Here is a 14,910-nt window from a genome sequence, read left to right as displayed (position 1 = left end):
AAAAAAAAGAAAAGCTAGAGAATTTGTCTTGTTAACTTAAAATCTCTCAATTCTGCTCGTTATCTTTTTGAATTTTTTAGGCATTTACATAAGCGAGGAAATTCTATTTTTGGAAAAGTTTTCAGTATGTAGGCTAACTCCCTTAGGTTCTATGGCAAAATTTAAACTTTGTCCTAGTGCCGAAGCGTATACCGAAAATAAAATAATTAACGGGTCAAACGACTTCTCACGCTTAACCTCCACAATAGGTTGAGGCGAAAATCAATTCACAATGACACAAAAAAAAAAAAAAAAAAAAAAGGAGGGTTTAGCGGCATAAGGAAGGAAGGTCAAGAGAGGGATAATCGGAGTAAGAATATTATTGTAATGTGATTGAACTTTTGTATCATGTATTGTTCAATTAGTCCATATTTGTCCCCAATAAACCTATGTGTATAAAACCACGCCATGGTGCTGACTATTCATTGTTATAACTGTTCTTTTGTTCAACCCCGCAGACCACATGCTATGGGAGGAATTTACAAACTAATAAATTACCTATCACCTATCACTTTCTTCTTTTTATACTCTTTGCCTATTGCTGTTGTCATTATGCTCTGCCATGATTGGTGGATTTCCCATCCTAAGTTATTGTTGATTTTATTGCTTTGTCTTTTTATGTAGATATGTTCAAATAACTGATATTTAAAATTGTTGCTTTCTTTTTCTTAATTTTAATTGTGTTTAAATTTATTTCGCATCCATTAGTATTGCTTAAAAATTTTTGTAATATAAAATCTTTAATTGTTATGTACGTTATTTTAGAACATCATTGTGGTAAACCTGCTGAACAGGGACCTATTAGTCCAAAACACAAATATCATGTGTATTATGTGTACAGGGAAAACAACAGGTGAAAAATAAGGATATTTTTTTGTTATTCTGATTAAGATCTCCTCCTTTTGCAAATAACCAGTACACCTAATAGTCCTAATAATACGATAAGGCCCAGTTGTCATGTACAGCTATTTAAATTTTATTGATATTAAAATTTTATTTTGTTCATTATTTATTTACTTATTTCACTTATTGCTGTATAAAAAATCTCAGAAATTGCAAAATCTAACAATACCTAAAACCATAAAAATTTGCAAATAAAATTTAGCAGGTTAAGCTTCTAAATGATTTTTGATAAAAATGTGTTAAAAAATGCCAAAATCTTTTTGCATTCTAATTGGAGGATTTGTTAGAATCCTTTAATTAGAATGACAATTTTTTAAACTTGTTTACAAACTGGATATGCTCTAAGTGCAGTTAATATCTTAAATCTTTCAATATATTTTTGTTACAAGTTACTCATTGTACAGACAACCAAACTGTTAACAAACTTTAAAAAATCCAGAATTTAGAGAGCAGTTTTATTTATACAAACCATGTAATTAGTGCCATTTTATATTGTATTTTAATCTAATTATACTCCTTTGTATTGATTAATTTTTTTTTGTTAATTAAATATATAAATAATATATTTATTTTAAACTTAAAATTGTTTATTTCTAACACTAACTATATATTTAACTCTATAGTATATAATTATAAGTTGCTATTACAGCTAGGAGATAGCTTGGCATGGAACACTAAAAATATGTGATTAGTAATAGATGAACAAAACAAAATCACACAAAAACAAAAAAACTTTATTTGAAATAGATATTGAATCTGCAATTCACATTTATCCAGTTTGACCAAGATAATTATTTAAGTTCTTGTTTTTTCTTTTTAAATGTTTTTAAAGTTTTAATAAAGTCAGTATACAATTATAATAAAAATAAGTTGTTAAAATTATAAGATAGCAACTCCATAGCAGTTTAGTGATAAAATGGCACAAATATTAATTATTTTTATTTTTATTTATTTAAGATGTTTTACTTTAAATAAAAAATCTTAAATAAACACTTAAAGAAATTAAATTCTTGAAGTATTTATACAAAAATATATGCTTAGAAATAAATTTTTTAATTTAAATTTTATTTGCAAATTATACATTAGAATGCTATTTTACAACAAAAAGAAACCATGTAGCAGGAGACTATTTTGGAAATCATCCAATATGTTGTTGATTTAAACTTTATTCAATTTATCATTTGTTGATAATTTTAAATTATATTAAATAATGGCCACTTTCACATCATGGTCTATATCATTTATTTGACAAACATCTAGTTTAAAGAAAATTATCAGTGGCATGCTGTGACATTTTATGATAGGGAAGCTGTGTTTTCGTAAAAAGCCGACTTCCAGGGGCAATCAGTCGGTGATGATCCAGGGTCCATTCATATTCGTTTGTTCGATAAGCCAGTAAAAACCATAGACTTCTCTAAATGTATTTTTAATTAATAGATTATCTAACGCACTTAATAAATAAGTGCATTAGATAATATAATTACCTCTGTTATATTAGATTCCCTATGCCCTCTAAATGCCAATTCTTGCTTCGATAACCTCTACTAATTTAGATATAATATATCTATTAGCTGTAACTTTGTTATAATTTTCAATATTTATTTTATATTGTTTACTAATGTTAAATTCTATTCCACTTTGATTTCCAAATTGCTTCAATTTTAAGAAAGAATCAATGCGAGCTTTACTTAAATGATTTAAATCGTCAAAGCCATTCTTATTCCACACACTAATTTTATTTGAAAATAGTAGGCAAGGCCAACAAATAATTTTTGCATTTTTATGCATTCACAAAGCCATTTTATGTCTTCATAAATTTTATTGTGAAAATATCAAACAGATTTTTTTGTTGACGTATTTATATTTAATTTAGGCATTGGTCTTTCTCTTTTAATAATGTTTTCTTTTTCATTATATGGTCTTGAGCCAAAACTTTTTTAAAATAAATTTTCAATATCACAATTACATTCTAAATTGCTAGCCATAATATAAGGGTAAAATTAAAAATAAAATTATAAAAACTTACTTGTTAAAATAAAATGTGTGATGGATATATAATTATACATATCTGGTACAAAATATTTAATTGTATGAATATACTTTTAAAGAAAATTATAATTAAATATAGTTTTGTGAAGAAACATAAATAAAAATAACATAAAATAGTCTTTACTTTTTAAATATTAAAACAATCCGCTTAGTTAAAATTGCTCCCTACCAGTGGCTCATGGATGGAATCAGAGATAATCTTGATAGGTGTGCAGTGCATGCATGTGTGTCAAATCCCCAGAGTGCCGATACTGGTCAATGTCAAATGCCTCTTTTGTCGCATCACTAGTATACCTCAAAGGACATGACAGGGTTGTTGTAAATTTTAAACGTTTCTCACCATAGCTGTAAAAATCTAAATATGTTAAACTTAATAGTCATTTGTTTTCCAACTAGTTTGTTTTAGGACCAGGTGTCCACGGAAATTTCCAAAATTTACAACTTTTCAGTCACTCTCATTGAACTGGAAAAATTTCTGTTTATATTACAAAAAAATCAGTCCCCACTGTACTCAGCTAGAGATTGGGTCGGTTAAGCTTTTAAGTAATATTCCAACTCTTTCGGCAGGGTTTTATTTTGTCCCTAATTCCCTAATCTCTTAATTATTTAATTACTTCTTGAGTAGAAATAAGTCAAACTGGTTACTTTGTACTTGAATATTTGTAGTCTTGGGAAAAAAGTGGAAAGACAAATTTTTATGACAACTGATACGTAAATTGTAAATTTAAGGAAAATAAATTCTGTACCTCGTGCATCTCTCTCATTCATTAAATTCAGTTGTATGATGCTAACAAAGTAACAGTTAATTTTTTAACATTGTTTTTTAATGTTTTTTAATGTTTTTTTCTACATCCCCTTAAAGATGGGACATACGAAATTGTAATATCACTGGTTTAACATTGAAATCCATAAGTAATATAAGATGGGAGAGTGGAATAAAAATATCAAATATTTTAATGGATTTTTTTAAACTCCTGTCAACTATACAGAACTATCATAAAAACATACCAATAAATTCTTGGGTTAAGTTAAAAATCTACTCATGATTCATGTAATCAGGCGAGGGCATCCAAATATCTAGCAGGCAGGCGGCTAACAGCCCAGAACCAGTCCTGGATAGAATTGGAAGCGTTATATGTGTAGCATCAACTCAAGGTTCTAGGCTTCCACCAGCTAAACCGGATGAGGTTGGTGCTCTGTAAAGCACATGCACGAATCTGGCTGTTTGGAAGCTGACAATACAGCATTTCCAATCTGCCACTAATATTCAATTATACAATAGTGATCTTATTTTTTTTTTCACATGTAGTATAGAAATTTGTAATAAGATACATAATGCAGTTATAATAAAATATTGTACGATTATTTTCATATAATTAAAATTAATATGTATGTATTTTTTAGAAAAATACAAGGAAAGCGGTGCTTCCACTGCTTCCAATGACGGCACGCCATTGAAAATTATAATATGATTTTTACATATTTAATTTAATGTCATTTGTACATTAAAAAATTTCTAATTATTCTAAGTAAATTTAAAAAAGTTAAATTAAATTAAAATATATTTTTATTATTTAAAAATTATATATTTAATATAGCATTTAACAAAAAATTCAAATTGATAAAATTGTTAATTCTAGATAAGTAAAGTAAGAGTGGAAGCTTGTCATCATTTTGTTAGTTGTGATCAATGCCTTCAAGCAAGAAATCCTTATTGTGGTTGGTGTTCATTAGAAAAACGGTAATTAAACTAATTATTATTTTTTAAATTAATTATTTCTTAGCCACAAAAAAATAACTTTTTATTAGAATGTGTTCTGTTGTAAAATTTAAGTTTTTATATAACATTTTATGTAAATAGTAAAAATGACAATATGATTTGAAGATTAAGTAACAATTAATATGATATAAAACATTATATATACATAATAATAGAATATCAATATTGTAAAGCCTGTGTGAACTGGAATTGTGATACTGAATTTTTTTTCTTTTGGCAGGTTTCTGTTTTGAACAAGTTTTAGTGGTTTTTTTTTTTTGTCTTAAACAACATTAGATAAATGCAACACAGTTACTTTCATTTTTTACAGTAAAATTACTTTCATTTATGTAAAGAAATTCTATTACTAGACTTAATCTGAAATATTAACTAAAGATGGGAATATGTGAGATTGACAAAGTAATCCTGCTAAGGTAGCCATGTAAAAAAAGTTACTGTTGTGATTCCTTTAGAGGAAGGAGAAATTACTAGGATTATATAGGAGAGTCAGGGGTTGCTCTGAAAAATTTTAAAAAATTGCCAACTATTTCACTAATTCAAATTATTTATTGCCACCAGTTTTACTTATATATTAATGCAGATGCTGGTAACCTTATTAGTTAGGAGTCTAGAAAGCAAAAGTAACATGTTAAGTTGTCACTTACTTATTAGAAATAGGAATCATTTTTGGACAATTTTTTAATGAATAATTCTGAATAACAGATTTTATCACAATTCTTAAACAGCATTTCACATTAAGTAACGTCTCTTCAATTAAAAAAAAAACTTCCGGTAGACTACCTCACAGCCAATTCAGGTTATAAAACTCCTTTTATTGCTTTTATAACCTGAATTGGCTGTGAGATAGTCTAAATCCGAAAAAAAACTTCTGTTTTTTTACTGGATTGAAGAGACATTACTTAATAAACATATAAACAGCTACTATTAGAAAATTCATAAAAGCATTTCACATGTTCTGTCATGTCAAAATTTTTATGATGGTTTAATCTAATGAAAAAAAGATCAAAGTGGAAAAAATGTCACCCCAAAAAATTCATCAAATTTTCTGTAGTTGATAAAAAATCCCCAAGCTAGAAATGCTGGGTGGCATAGCACAAAAACTGCCTTTGGTTTTCAACATCACTTCCTACTTTCCTGCTCAAACTTATCATGTGATGGCATGAAATTGCTTGGTGTATGGTGCACAGGAGTCCCATTGCATAGGAACATAACATTCTGCTGTTTTCCTGAAGTCTACTTTGTGATTCAATTTCACATTGAATGTCAAAATAAGTGGACTAGGGTTTTTATTGCCACTTTAATAAAAATATTACCAAGTGGTAATTTTGGTGCTATGCAGTGCAACCTCTTCGGAGAAGTATCCCAAAGCCCAAAATGATGGATTATGGCAATGTTGTGTTCTTTTAATATCAAGAAACATTGTCAAGCAATCCTTCTTTTCATCAGAAAAGTTTCATACAATCTTAGGAGGATCATAATGTTGAGGCAACCAATCTCTTTTGCTTGTTGGAAGTAACCTCCTCAATTGTCCTACATATGCAAAAAAAAAAAAAAAATGTTTTTGTTTTTTTCCATCCACCAGCTATATACACTTTCCCTCCACTCCCACTGAGTTTATTGCCCCTTTAGGCAATAAAGCAAATGGAAATCAGCAAACAAAAGAAAAAGACAGAAAAAGTTTTAGAAATATCTATAAACAATAAACATATCTACATACAATACATGGCAGCAACTGTCACAAATATTTGGATAGAAGAATTGGGAACTGTTTTGTTGCAACAAGTTTCTTGTTGTCCTTAAGAACTTGTGCTAGGTATTCAAATATGAGCTCAAGCAACAGCAAACAAGCCAATTTGAATTTCAAAAACTAATGTCTAGCTTTGCAGTCTGAAATTCTAATTGCAATACAGCAATAAAATTATTTTACAGGCTAGCTTCTTCAGAAATTTCAATACTCTAATTAATTGTCTACTTTAATCTCTATAATCAGTGTGTAAATTAACTTGTTTTTTTTTAATATTCAGTAACAGTTAGTTATTAGCTACTTCATACAGAACAAATTGGCAGTACTGTGTTACCTTATTGTCATTATTTTCACAAATTACACTCATTGCGTTTTTCATTTGTTGTGTTTTACATATTTTGAGATGTGTTGGAACAATGGATACATTGGGGCACACATACATAGCAGGCAAGTTCTGAACACCCCAGACAAATCACTAGAAAAGATGATTGTCTTATTGTTACACAAACACAAACTACTGTAATGAGGATTTGATTTTAAGAAACTTATTTGATTCTTGAAAATTTTCAATTCTGCCCTTGGTTAATTCCAACAAAGACCAAGTTAATTCTAATAAAATATGAATAAAGATCTTGTGTCTTTTCTCCCCTTGTCTCATATTGTTGTTTCTCTGACAAGGTTTGAAATCATTCTTGGAATAGTTTGTCATGCACTGAAGTGACAGTTATAAATGGAGGTAATTTACTTATTTTTATAAAAGTGGAATCTTAACTTAATCTGGATAAAGAGAAAAATTATGTTCTTCATGTCCAATATGGAAATGGATGAGAATTTTGGGTATGTTTCCAGCTTATAGTAAGATTTAACAGAAAATTGCTCCATTATGAAGAATTTTTTAGAATTCAGGCATGTTTCCATTTTATTCAAGTTGTTTTAGTCAGATTTGACTGTGTACATATATATGTTTTAAATCATAATAATTGTTACTTAATTTTTAAATAATTAATCAAAATTTAAACACTAAGTATATATACACTGTGTCTCATGTTGTGAATAATTTGGGACTGCATAATTCTTTATTAACATCGAATTCTTGAACTTTGAGTTCCATTTTCAATGTTAAATTTGTAATTCATTCCAAGACATTATGTATTACTGTTGTTTTAAAAAATTAGTATTCAGAAAAATTAATACTGTATACTGTTCAATGGTGTATAATGCTACAAAAGTCATTTTTACTTAAGCCAAAAGAAAAAAAATAAACAAAACAGTAACATAACTTATGACAGACATCATAAGAATGAGTGATGTCAATGATCTTTTAGCATTGCACCTGTTTGGACATTTAATTCACACAACTCCAGTTTACAGTAGTACATAATTTCCCATTTTCCAAGAGATCAATCTTTCATGAAAGTTGAAATTTTGGTGCATAAATTTTCAGTCACAAATGATCAAATTCCTGAACACTGACTTCCATGAACATCAAGGGTGAATGTAGTGTATACATCATTGTTCCCTCTAAGATGCATAGTCGCACACTGCTCAAATTGTTGCCACACAAGAATTTATGTACTGTGCAGACAAGCATGCACATTGATTTGAATTGTTGTTTACTTATTTCTCTCTGTCTGCAACATGATTATTGCTGCATATATTTCGAATGAAAACATTAAATCATTGACAAAAGATAATATTTTGTATAAAAGTATGTTTTAAAATGAATTTTAATCTCTACTTTATAATTAACTATTTTTTTATATATATATGCTCAAAAATTTTTTGCTCAATCTGCACAGCAAAATGTTTTTTGCTCAGAGAAGTATATGTTCTGCTCATCTACAAAAAAAATTAGAGGAAACATTGGTATACATAGCAAAATCTCACCTAACATTGTTTTATTATAATATTGTTGAGAAAAGAATAGTACATTTGTAATGAATTAAGGCTATGACATCTAAACACACAAAAATTCAAAATAATCAAATTAATAAGCACTAATACTGAAAATAGGCTTTTACATCTCAATATTAATCAAACTAATTCAAAGAATAGTGTGCAACCAATTATATACTAACATTTCATGTAAACAATAGTAATTTGTTTTACATAAGTTATTATGTAAAACAAATTACTCAAATTAATCCATAGAGTTTTTGTTATATTGCTTAATTTTTAAAATAATAAAAATAAGGACAAGAAACACTCAAAAAATCTGTATATATTTTATTGTATGTACTTTAAAATAATTTTTTCATTACAATATTATGATGATAAGCTATAAACACTTTTTCCAAATTGCAAAGAAAAAGTTCTCTTGTCTCTTAAAATATGTTTTAAATGAAAGAAATTTCTCTCTGCCTCAGGATATGATTGGTACATACTTGAATGCATCAATTTCACTTGGAAAATATTTAAGGTCTGTTGTAGATGTTCAAGTTTCTGATAGAATTTCTACAGTTTTACTTATTGTTAGCCAATCTGGAATATTTTTTATAATTTTCTGTAAGTTTTTCATATTTTGCTGAAATTGTTAATGCAACTCTGCCAGGGGCTGTAAAGAGACTATTTTGGTTTCATAAATGATATCAACAGCTCTCATCAGTAGCAGTTCTTTCCTTTCCAGTTCAGCAATATGATTTGGAATATCTCCAAAATTATTTTGGATGTATACCAAATCTGTTTTAACTGAGCAGCAAGACATTGCAACTTTTGTATCCTCAATTGTTTCATCTTCATTATAATCAAATATTTGAATTACTGAAATAAAATAAACAGAATCAGCATGTAAGTTGTTTAAAAGTATTTTCTCTTATCAACCTTATCTATTGCTTCAGTATAGTTTGCATAGTAGAATACAACTTCTAACTATGTGCCCCATGGGTCAAAACTGGCAGTGATGCAAAGGAACATTTGGAAGAGTTTCTCTAAACATTGTCATCTTGAGGCATTTCAAAAACACTTTTTTCACTGCATTGATTGAAGGAACGCAAATTCTTATATTTTTAACTAATTGACGGAGACACGAATAACACAGGTGATATGGAACATTTTTGGATGAAGTTTTAAGAATTTTTCCCAGCCTTTAGCATGTAGAAGACATTGAAATGAAAAGAATAAACTTAACATTCAGATTTTTTGTGTCTTAATAGCTTTGAAAGTAGCCACTACAGATAATAGCAACACAAAAAACATTTAAAAGATCAATATACAATGGAGTTAACATAATTTTCTTAAGATATTTAAACATATATAAAGAATCATAGACAGCTTTTGCAATTGTTGAACTTGTTAGCTACTTTAATTTCCAATGAAATTAAAGTAGATTAGCAGGAGCTTCAGGATCACATTTCACAATGAGAAATTCACTGCTAAAGTAATAGAATTTATGTTAACAGTTAATCTTCTACAACAATTTGTAGTTTCATGTACAGAGAGCCAAAAACAAAATTTACCTAAATCTAACCTTATACTCTCCAGTGAATCCTGGAATGTCCTGGAATAACAGTGGTGATGGCAGTTACTATCAAAATGTTTAATTTGCAAAGAAACTATGAAGAAATGACTTCCTTCTTGGTATGCTAGCTTCAAGTAATATTTTCATAAAAGTAGATTTACTTGGAACATTATGATTAGGGAATTTTTGAAAAAAATGTACAAAAGACTTTATTGTTTAATTTATTAAAAGAAATTTTTACTGGCAGCAATGCTTTAGACAAATATTTTGAGAAGTCTTTCTGCCTGCTGTTATTCATTTTCACTTTTTACAAAAATGGTTGGCGAGAAGAAGGTTCCTCTATATATTGTTTGCGCTTCATATTGGATTATGTTGATCTAAACGCCATTTTTTTCACATTTCACTTATAATGAAAACTTTATGATATAATTTGTTTTATTTAATATTTTATACATTTATTTACTATTTCACAACTTACATGTGTTCTTGTTGCATTTGGCTAACACTTCGTTTTCACTTTTTCCGAATGTTCTTTTTATCTTCTTGACACACCCCTTTTTCTAAGATTCTTCGCCATGATTAGTGCATTTCTGTACCATTATTGCTATTTATCCTATTATTTTGTCTAATTATATTAATATGTTTATAAAGTTGTCTTTTGTAATTATTCTTTTCTTTTTCGGAGTTACGCAATTTTCAAATCTCGTCGATTTGTCTTTTGTTTGAGTGCCATGCAACTCTTGATTACTCACTCCCCCCACACTATTCTTCAGCTTACATGTTCAGACATGTCGCGAGGAATCGACACATAGCTACAATTTATTTTGTGTTATTTATTTCTGTGTTTGTTATATCTACAGAGCCTTGAGAGACGCTATGTGGTGATTTCTTGTAACCGTGAATTAATCGAAAGACGAGATAAGATTAACAAGAACATTTATTAGCTTACATACATCCGACTTGGATTTTACATGAATTGCAAAATTATACCCCGACTTACGCAAATTCGACTTACGCAGTTATCGCTCGGTCCCACCTATCACGTAAGTTTGGGGTATCACTGTATACACTAAAATCTCAGTTCTATATTTTTGAAGAGATCATCTGAAAATAACTCATAAATGAAAAAACATAACTGGAAACTACCATTCTTTACAGACAAGCCAGACTGGACAATGAATCCACTTTAAAAAAGATGGCTATGCATATGTACAAATCAACTAAATAAAAAAAATGTGAATAAAGTATTTATTACTAAATATACTTACAATAGATGATGTGCAAAACTTTGTTGGAAAGTAGAGGTACAAAATGGAAACCACCTACTTAAATAATGATTTTAAAACAGTGTAACTAATGTTTTCTAACCAAGTACAGTAAGAAATTTAAAAATTTGAGAAAGATTAATTTTCAAATTGAGGTGTGAAATTGTTTACAGTTGAAATTGTCAGCCAATCAAAAGCATAATTTCAATTTCTGAACATTTAATAGGCAGGAATCTAAGAAGATCAATTAGAAATGGTTTAACTATAATACAAATCACACTTGAAATTTAAATTGTCAATAAATTTCATTTGTTTGAAATTTCAATTTCGAAGCTCATTAGCACTGGGTTGTTATATTAATTAACTTTGTATTCATACAATTCTTTTAGCTTCCTACACTTAAAAATTGTCTGTTTCTAATTGTTCTCACCCCTCCCACATCAAATGAAATATCACCTTTATTTATTGGTTTATTATTAATGAAAATTATTTCTATTCATTAATAATAAACATTAAGAGAAATTAAGTGATTTTCAGAAAATATGGTAAAATAGGCAAACTTTAGATAAATTTATTACTGGAATAGGCATTTTCAGACACTTACTTATTTGATATATCTGTTACCGCTAAAGCTCGAAAGTCGTTAATGTGTACATTACCTAGCTAATCTGCAGATTAACTAGNATTTTATGACTTTAAAGCGTGAAACGGTGCTATAAAAAATTAATTCTACTGAAAAGTATCAAAATTAATGTTATTTAAATTTTTACAATGTGTGTATGTGTAATAATTCAGATTGTTTAAAATTTTAATGTATGCATTGTTGTATGCTACTATTTTCGTAATGAATGTTATAAACTTATGAATTTTATAGCGTATTTTTTTGATTTTCTTCGATATGTCCTTTATTTTCCCCCAAAAAATATGGTCACTGTAATTATGCGGGACCCAAACACCTGTTCTACATACTTTACCAATCTGCTGCAAATGTTCTTGGATGGTCAAACAAGGTTGGTTAAGATGTTTGACAGTTCCTTGATTGTCTGACATGAATTTGCTTCCACTTCCGCCCTTAACATGTCATTGTCTAAAGTTGTTGGTCTTTTTACAAGTTGGGAAGATCAAAATTATCGGGTCTGAACTTAGAAAACCACCTTTGGCATTTACAAACATCTAATGCACTTGGATAAACATCGCAAATGTTTTTGGTAGCAACTGTTATGTTACTACCTTTGTGAAACTCAAAAAACATACAATGCCAGATATGTACCTCTTCTGGTATTTGGTTGGCCATTTCACCCAAAATTGCAAAAAAAAAAAATTTAAGATTTAATTTACAAGCAAACAAGTCACTTTAACCACATTTCATATATATTAGGGGGAATGGAAAGTAATGTCATTTTTTTACATTAAAATCAAACAAATAAATTTTTAACTTGTTTTTATTTTTAATTAATGTTGTAATCAATCTCATTATAAACAACCTTTTACCATCTAGTGTGCAAATTTTCAGTGCCAGATCAATAAAAATCAATTGGTTTTTAACAATCCGGCAAAATATCTGGAGATGGCATTTTGGATATCATCCAAATTTTCAAATTTTTTGTCACATAGAAAGTGTTGTAGCAATCGGAATAAATGAAAATCAAATGGTGCAATGTCAGTGCCTCCCACCCCAATTCATTAATTTTTTTCCAGGGTTTGTCTTGCACAGTGCAGTCTTGCATTATCGTGTTGAAGAATAACACTTTTTCTGTTGACAATCGTTGGACACTTTTGAATTAAAGATTGATTTACTCGATCCAATTGTTCATAGTGCTTTAGTCTGCATTCACAGTTGTCCAGGTTTCAGCACTTCAAAATGAATGATTCCACGAATACTCCACCAAACACACAAAAGCACCTTTTGGGATGTAAACCTGGCTTAGCAGTACTTTGTGGTGATTCATTCGGAGAGAGCCACTGCCTTTTGCATTTTTGATTATCATAGAGGACCCATTTTTCATCTTCAGTGATCAAGCGATCAAAAAAGCTTCTGTATTGTGCTGTTGAAGCAATATGTTGCATATGGTGGATCNTGGCCATTTCACCCAAAATTGCAAAAAAAAAAAATTTAAGATTTAATTTACAAGCAAACAAGTCACTTTAACCTTAAAATATCTTTCGCACAGCTTTGACGTACATAATGAGCTGATAAATGATAAACAAGTATTGACTTGCGCAGAAACGACATTACTTTCCAGTTGACGTAATACTATACTTTATGATAATTAATATTATTTTATTTCTTTTACATAAAAGTAAAGAAATAAATATTAATGAAGAAAATTGATTGCTCCAAATTTTTCAAAAGTTTTTAATTTGCTGTACATGTGTTAAATATTATTACACCATAAAAAACTATAATCAGCTTTACATGTAATATTTTTTATTAAAAAAATTACATGTAAAATTGCTATTATTATACCATAAAAAAATCTATTTTATGAAAAAATTCTAAATTAAATTTACCAAAATTATGATTTTGTACAGATAGAAGAAATGCAAAGCTTTTTCTGTAAGCAATATCAACATTACATTAAATAATAGATTTATTAATATTAATAAAATATCATTTAAGTTGCATTATCATAAATAATTATTACATTGTAACAGTTTAAACAAATAAACTTAAATAAACTCAACAATATAAAAAAAAATTTTAATTTGTTTTTCTCATAATTTTTTACCTAATAGTTGTTTATTGGAATAACTCAATAAAAAATATGAGTTTGATTACTTAATTTCTCTTTATACGGTGGCCCAAAAGATATCTGCCAAGTTTAATACTTTATTACACCTAAACAATGAGTACATAAATTTTGATCAAATATCATTCAAATCAGAACATTTACATTACAGTATATTCAATATGTTTACCTTCAGTTTCAATCTTGATCTTTCGTAATTTTATCACAAAATTTCCTATTACACGTTAAAGAACTTTGTAAAACTTTTGTTTCGCTATCATTTTAGTAGATGACTTGAGCTTCTTTTAAATATTTGGATTCATTTGGTGCACTCTAACCTTGAAATATCTTTGCAAAAAGGAGTCTCAAGGATTCAAATCTGCTGAATAAGTTGATCAGTTAATTTCATTTCCATAATTCAGAATTCATTGAAACTGAGAACATACATTTTGAATGCATTGTAATATAAATAGTTTCAAATGTTAATTTAAATAATATCTGAGTAAGATTGTAATGTCTAATGTTTTTGAAGCCCAGATCTGGTACATGCTGCATGCTAGGTAATTTTCTGACTCCAGCAAAAATGAAAATGAGGGTCAGTCGGTGCCAGATCTTGACTTTTAAATGAGCAAAAAAATGAACAAATTTGATCAAAAGGAACAATCAGTTAATGTATGAAAAGTTCAAAATAAATACTTGACTATATGTCAAAAAATAATAAAAAGAATTAGATTTATTAATTTATGTCCAACTATATACAATAGTTAATAGTAATAAATATGAAATCAGTTAGAAAAAAAATGAACTGTACAAGTTATAAAATTTAATGATACTTTATCTAACCAAAACCAAAAACACCAAGTATGTATAAAACTTTCCCAACACTTGGGAACTTAAAATTAACTTTAAATTACTTTAGAACTATCTTCACAAAATTCCAATAA

The 14,910-nt window shown here is 28.4% G+C and overlaps 1 protein-coding gene across 1 annotated transcript in view; it reads left to right on the top strand.

Annotated features, from left to right (window-relative positions):
- The window catches only part of LOC111639369 (plexin-B-like), a 163,673-nt gene that overhangs the window by 52,491 nt on the left and 96,272 nt on the right, over nt 1-14,910 (top strand). Inside the window, exon 4 of the mRNA XM_023385244.1 lies at nt 4,632-4,732. Within this exon, the coding sequence (XP_023241012.1) occupies nt 4,632-4,732 (101 nt within the window). The remainder of the gene's footprint in view (nt 1-4,631; nt 4,733-14,910) is intronic.

The sequence above is a fragment of the Centruroides sculpturatus genome, unplaced genomic scaffold, assembly GCF_000671375.1.
Source record: "Centruroides sculpturatus isolate CEXI.00-Female unplaced genomic scaffold, Cexi_2.0 scaffold213, whole genome shotgun sequence".
Classification (NCBI taxonomy): Eukaryota; Metazoa; Arthropoda; class Arachnida; order Scorpiones; family Buthidae; genus Centruroides; species Centruroides sculpturatus.
This window is presented reverse-complemented; position numbering and strand designations above follow the sequence as displayed.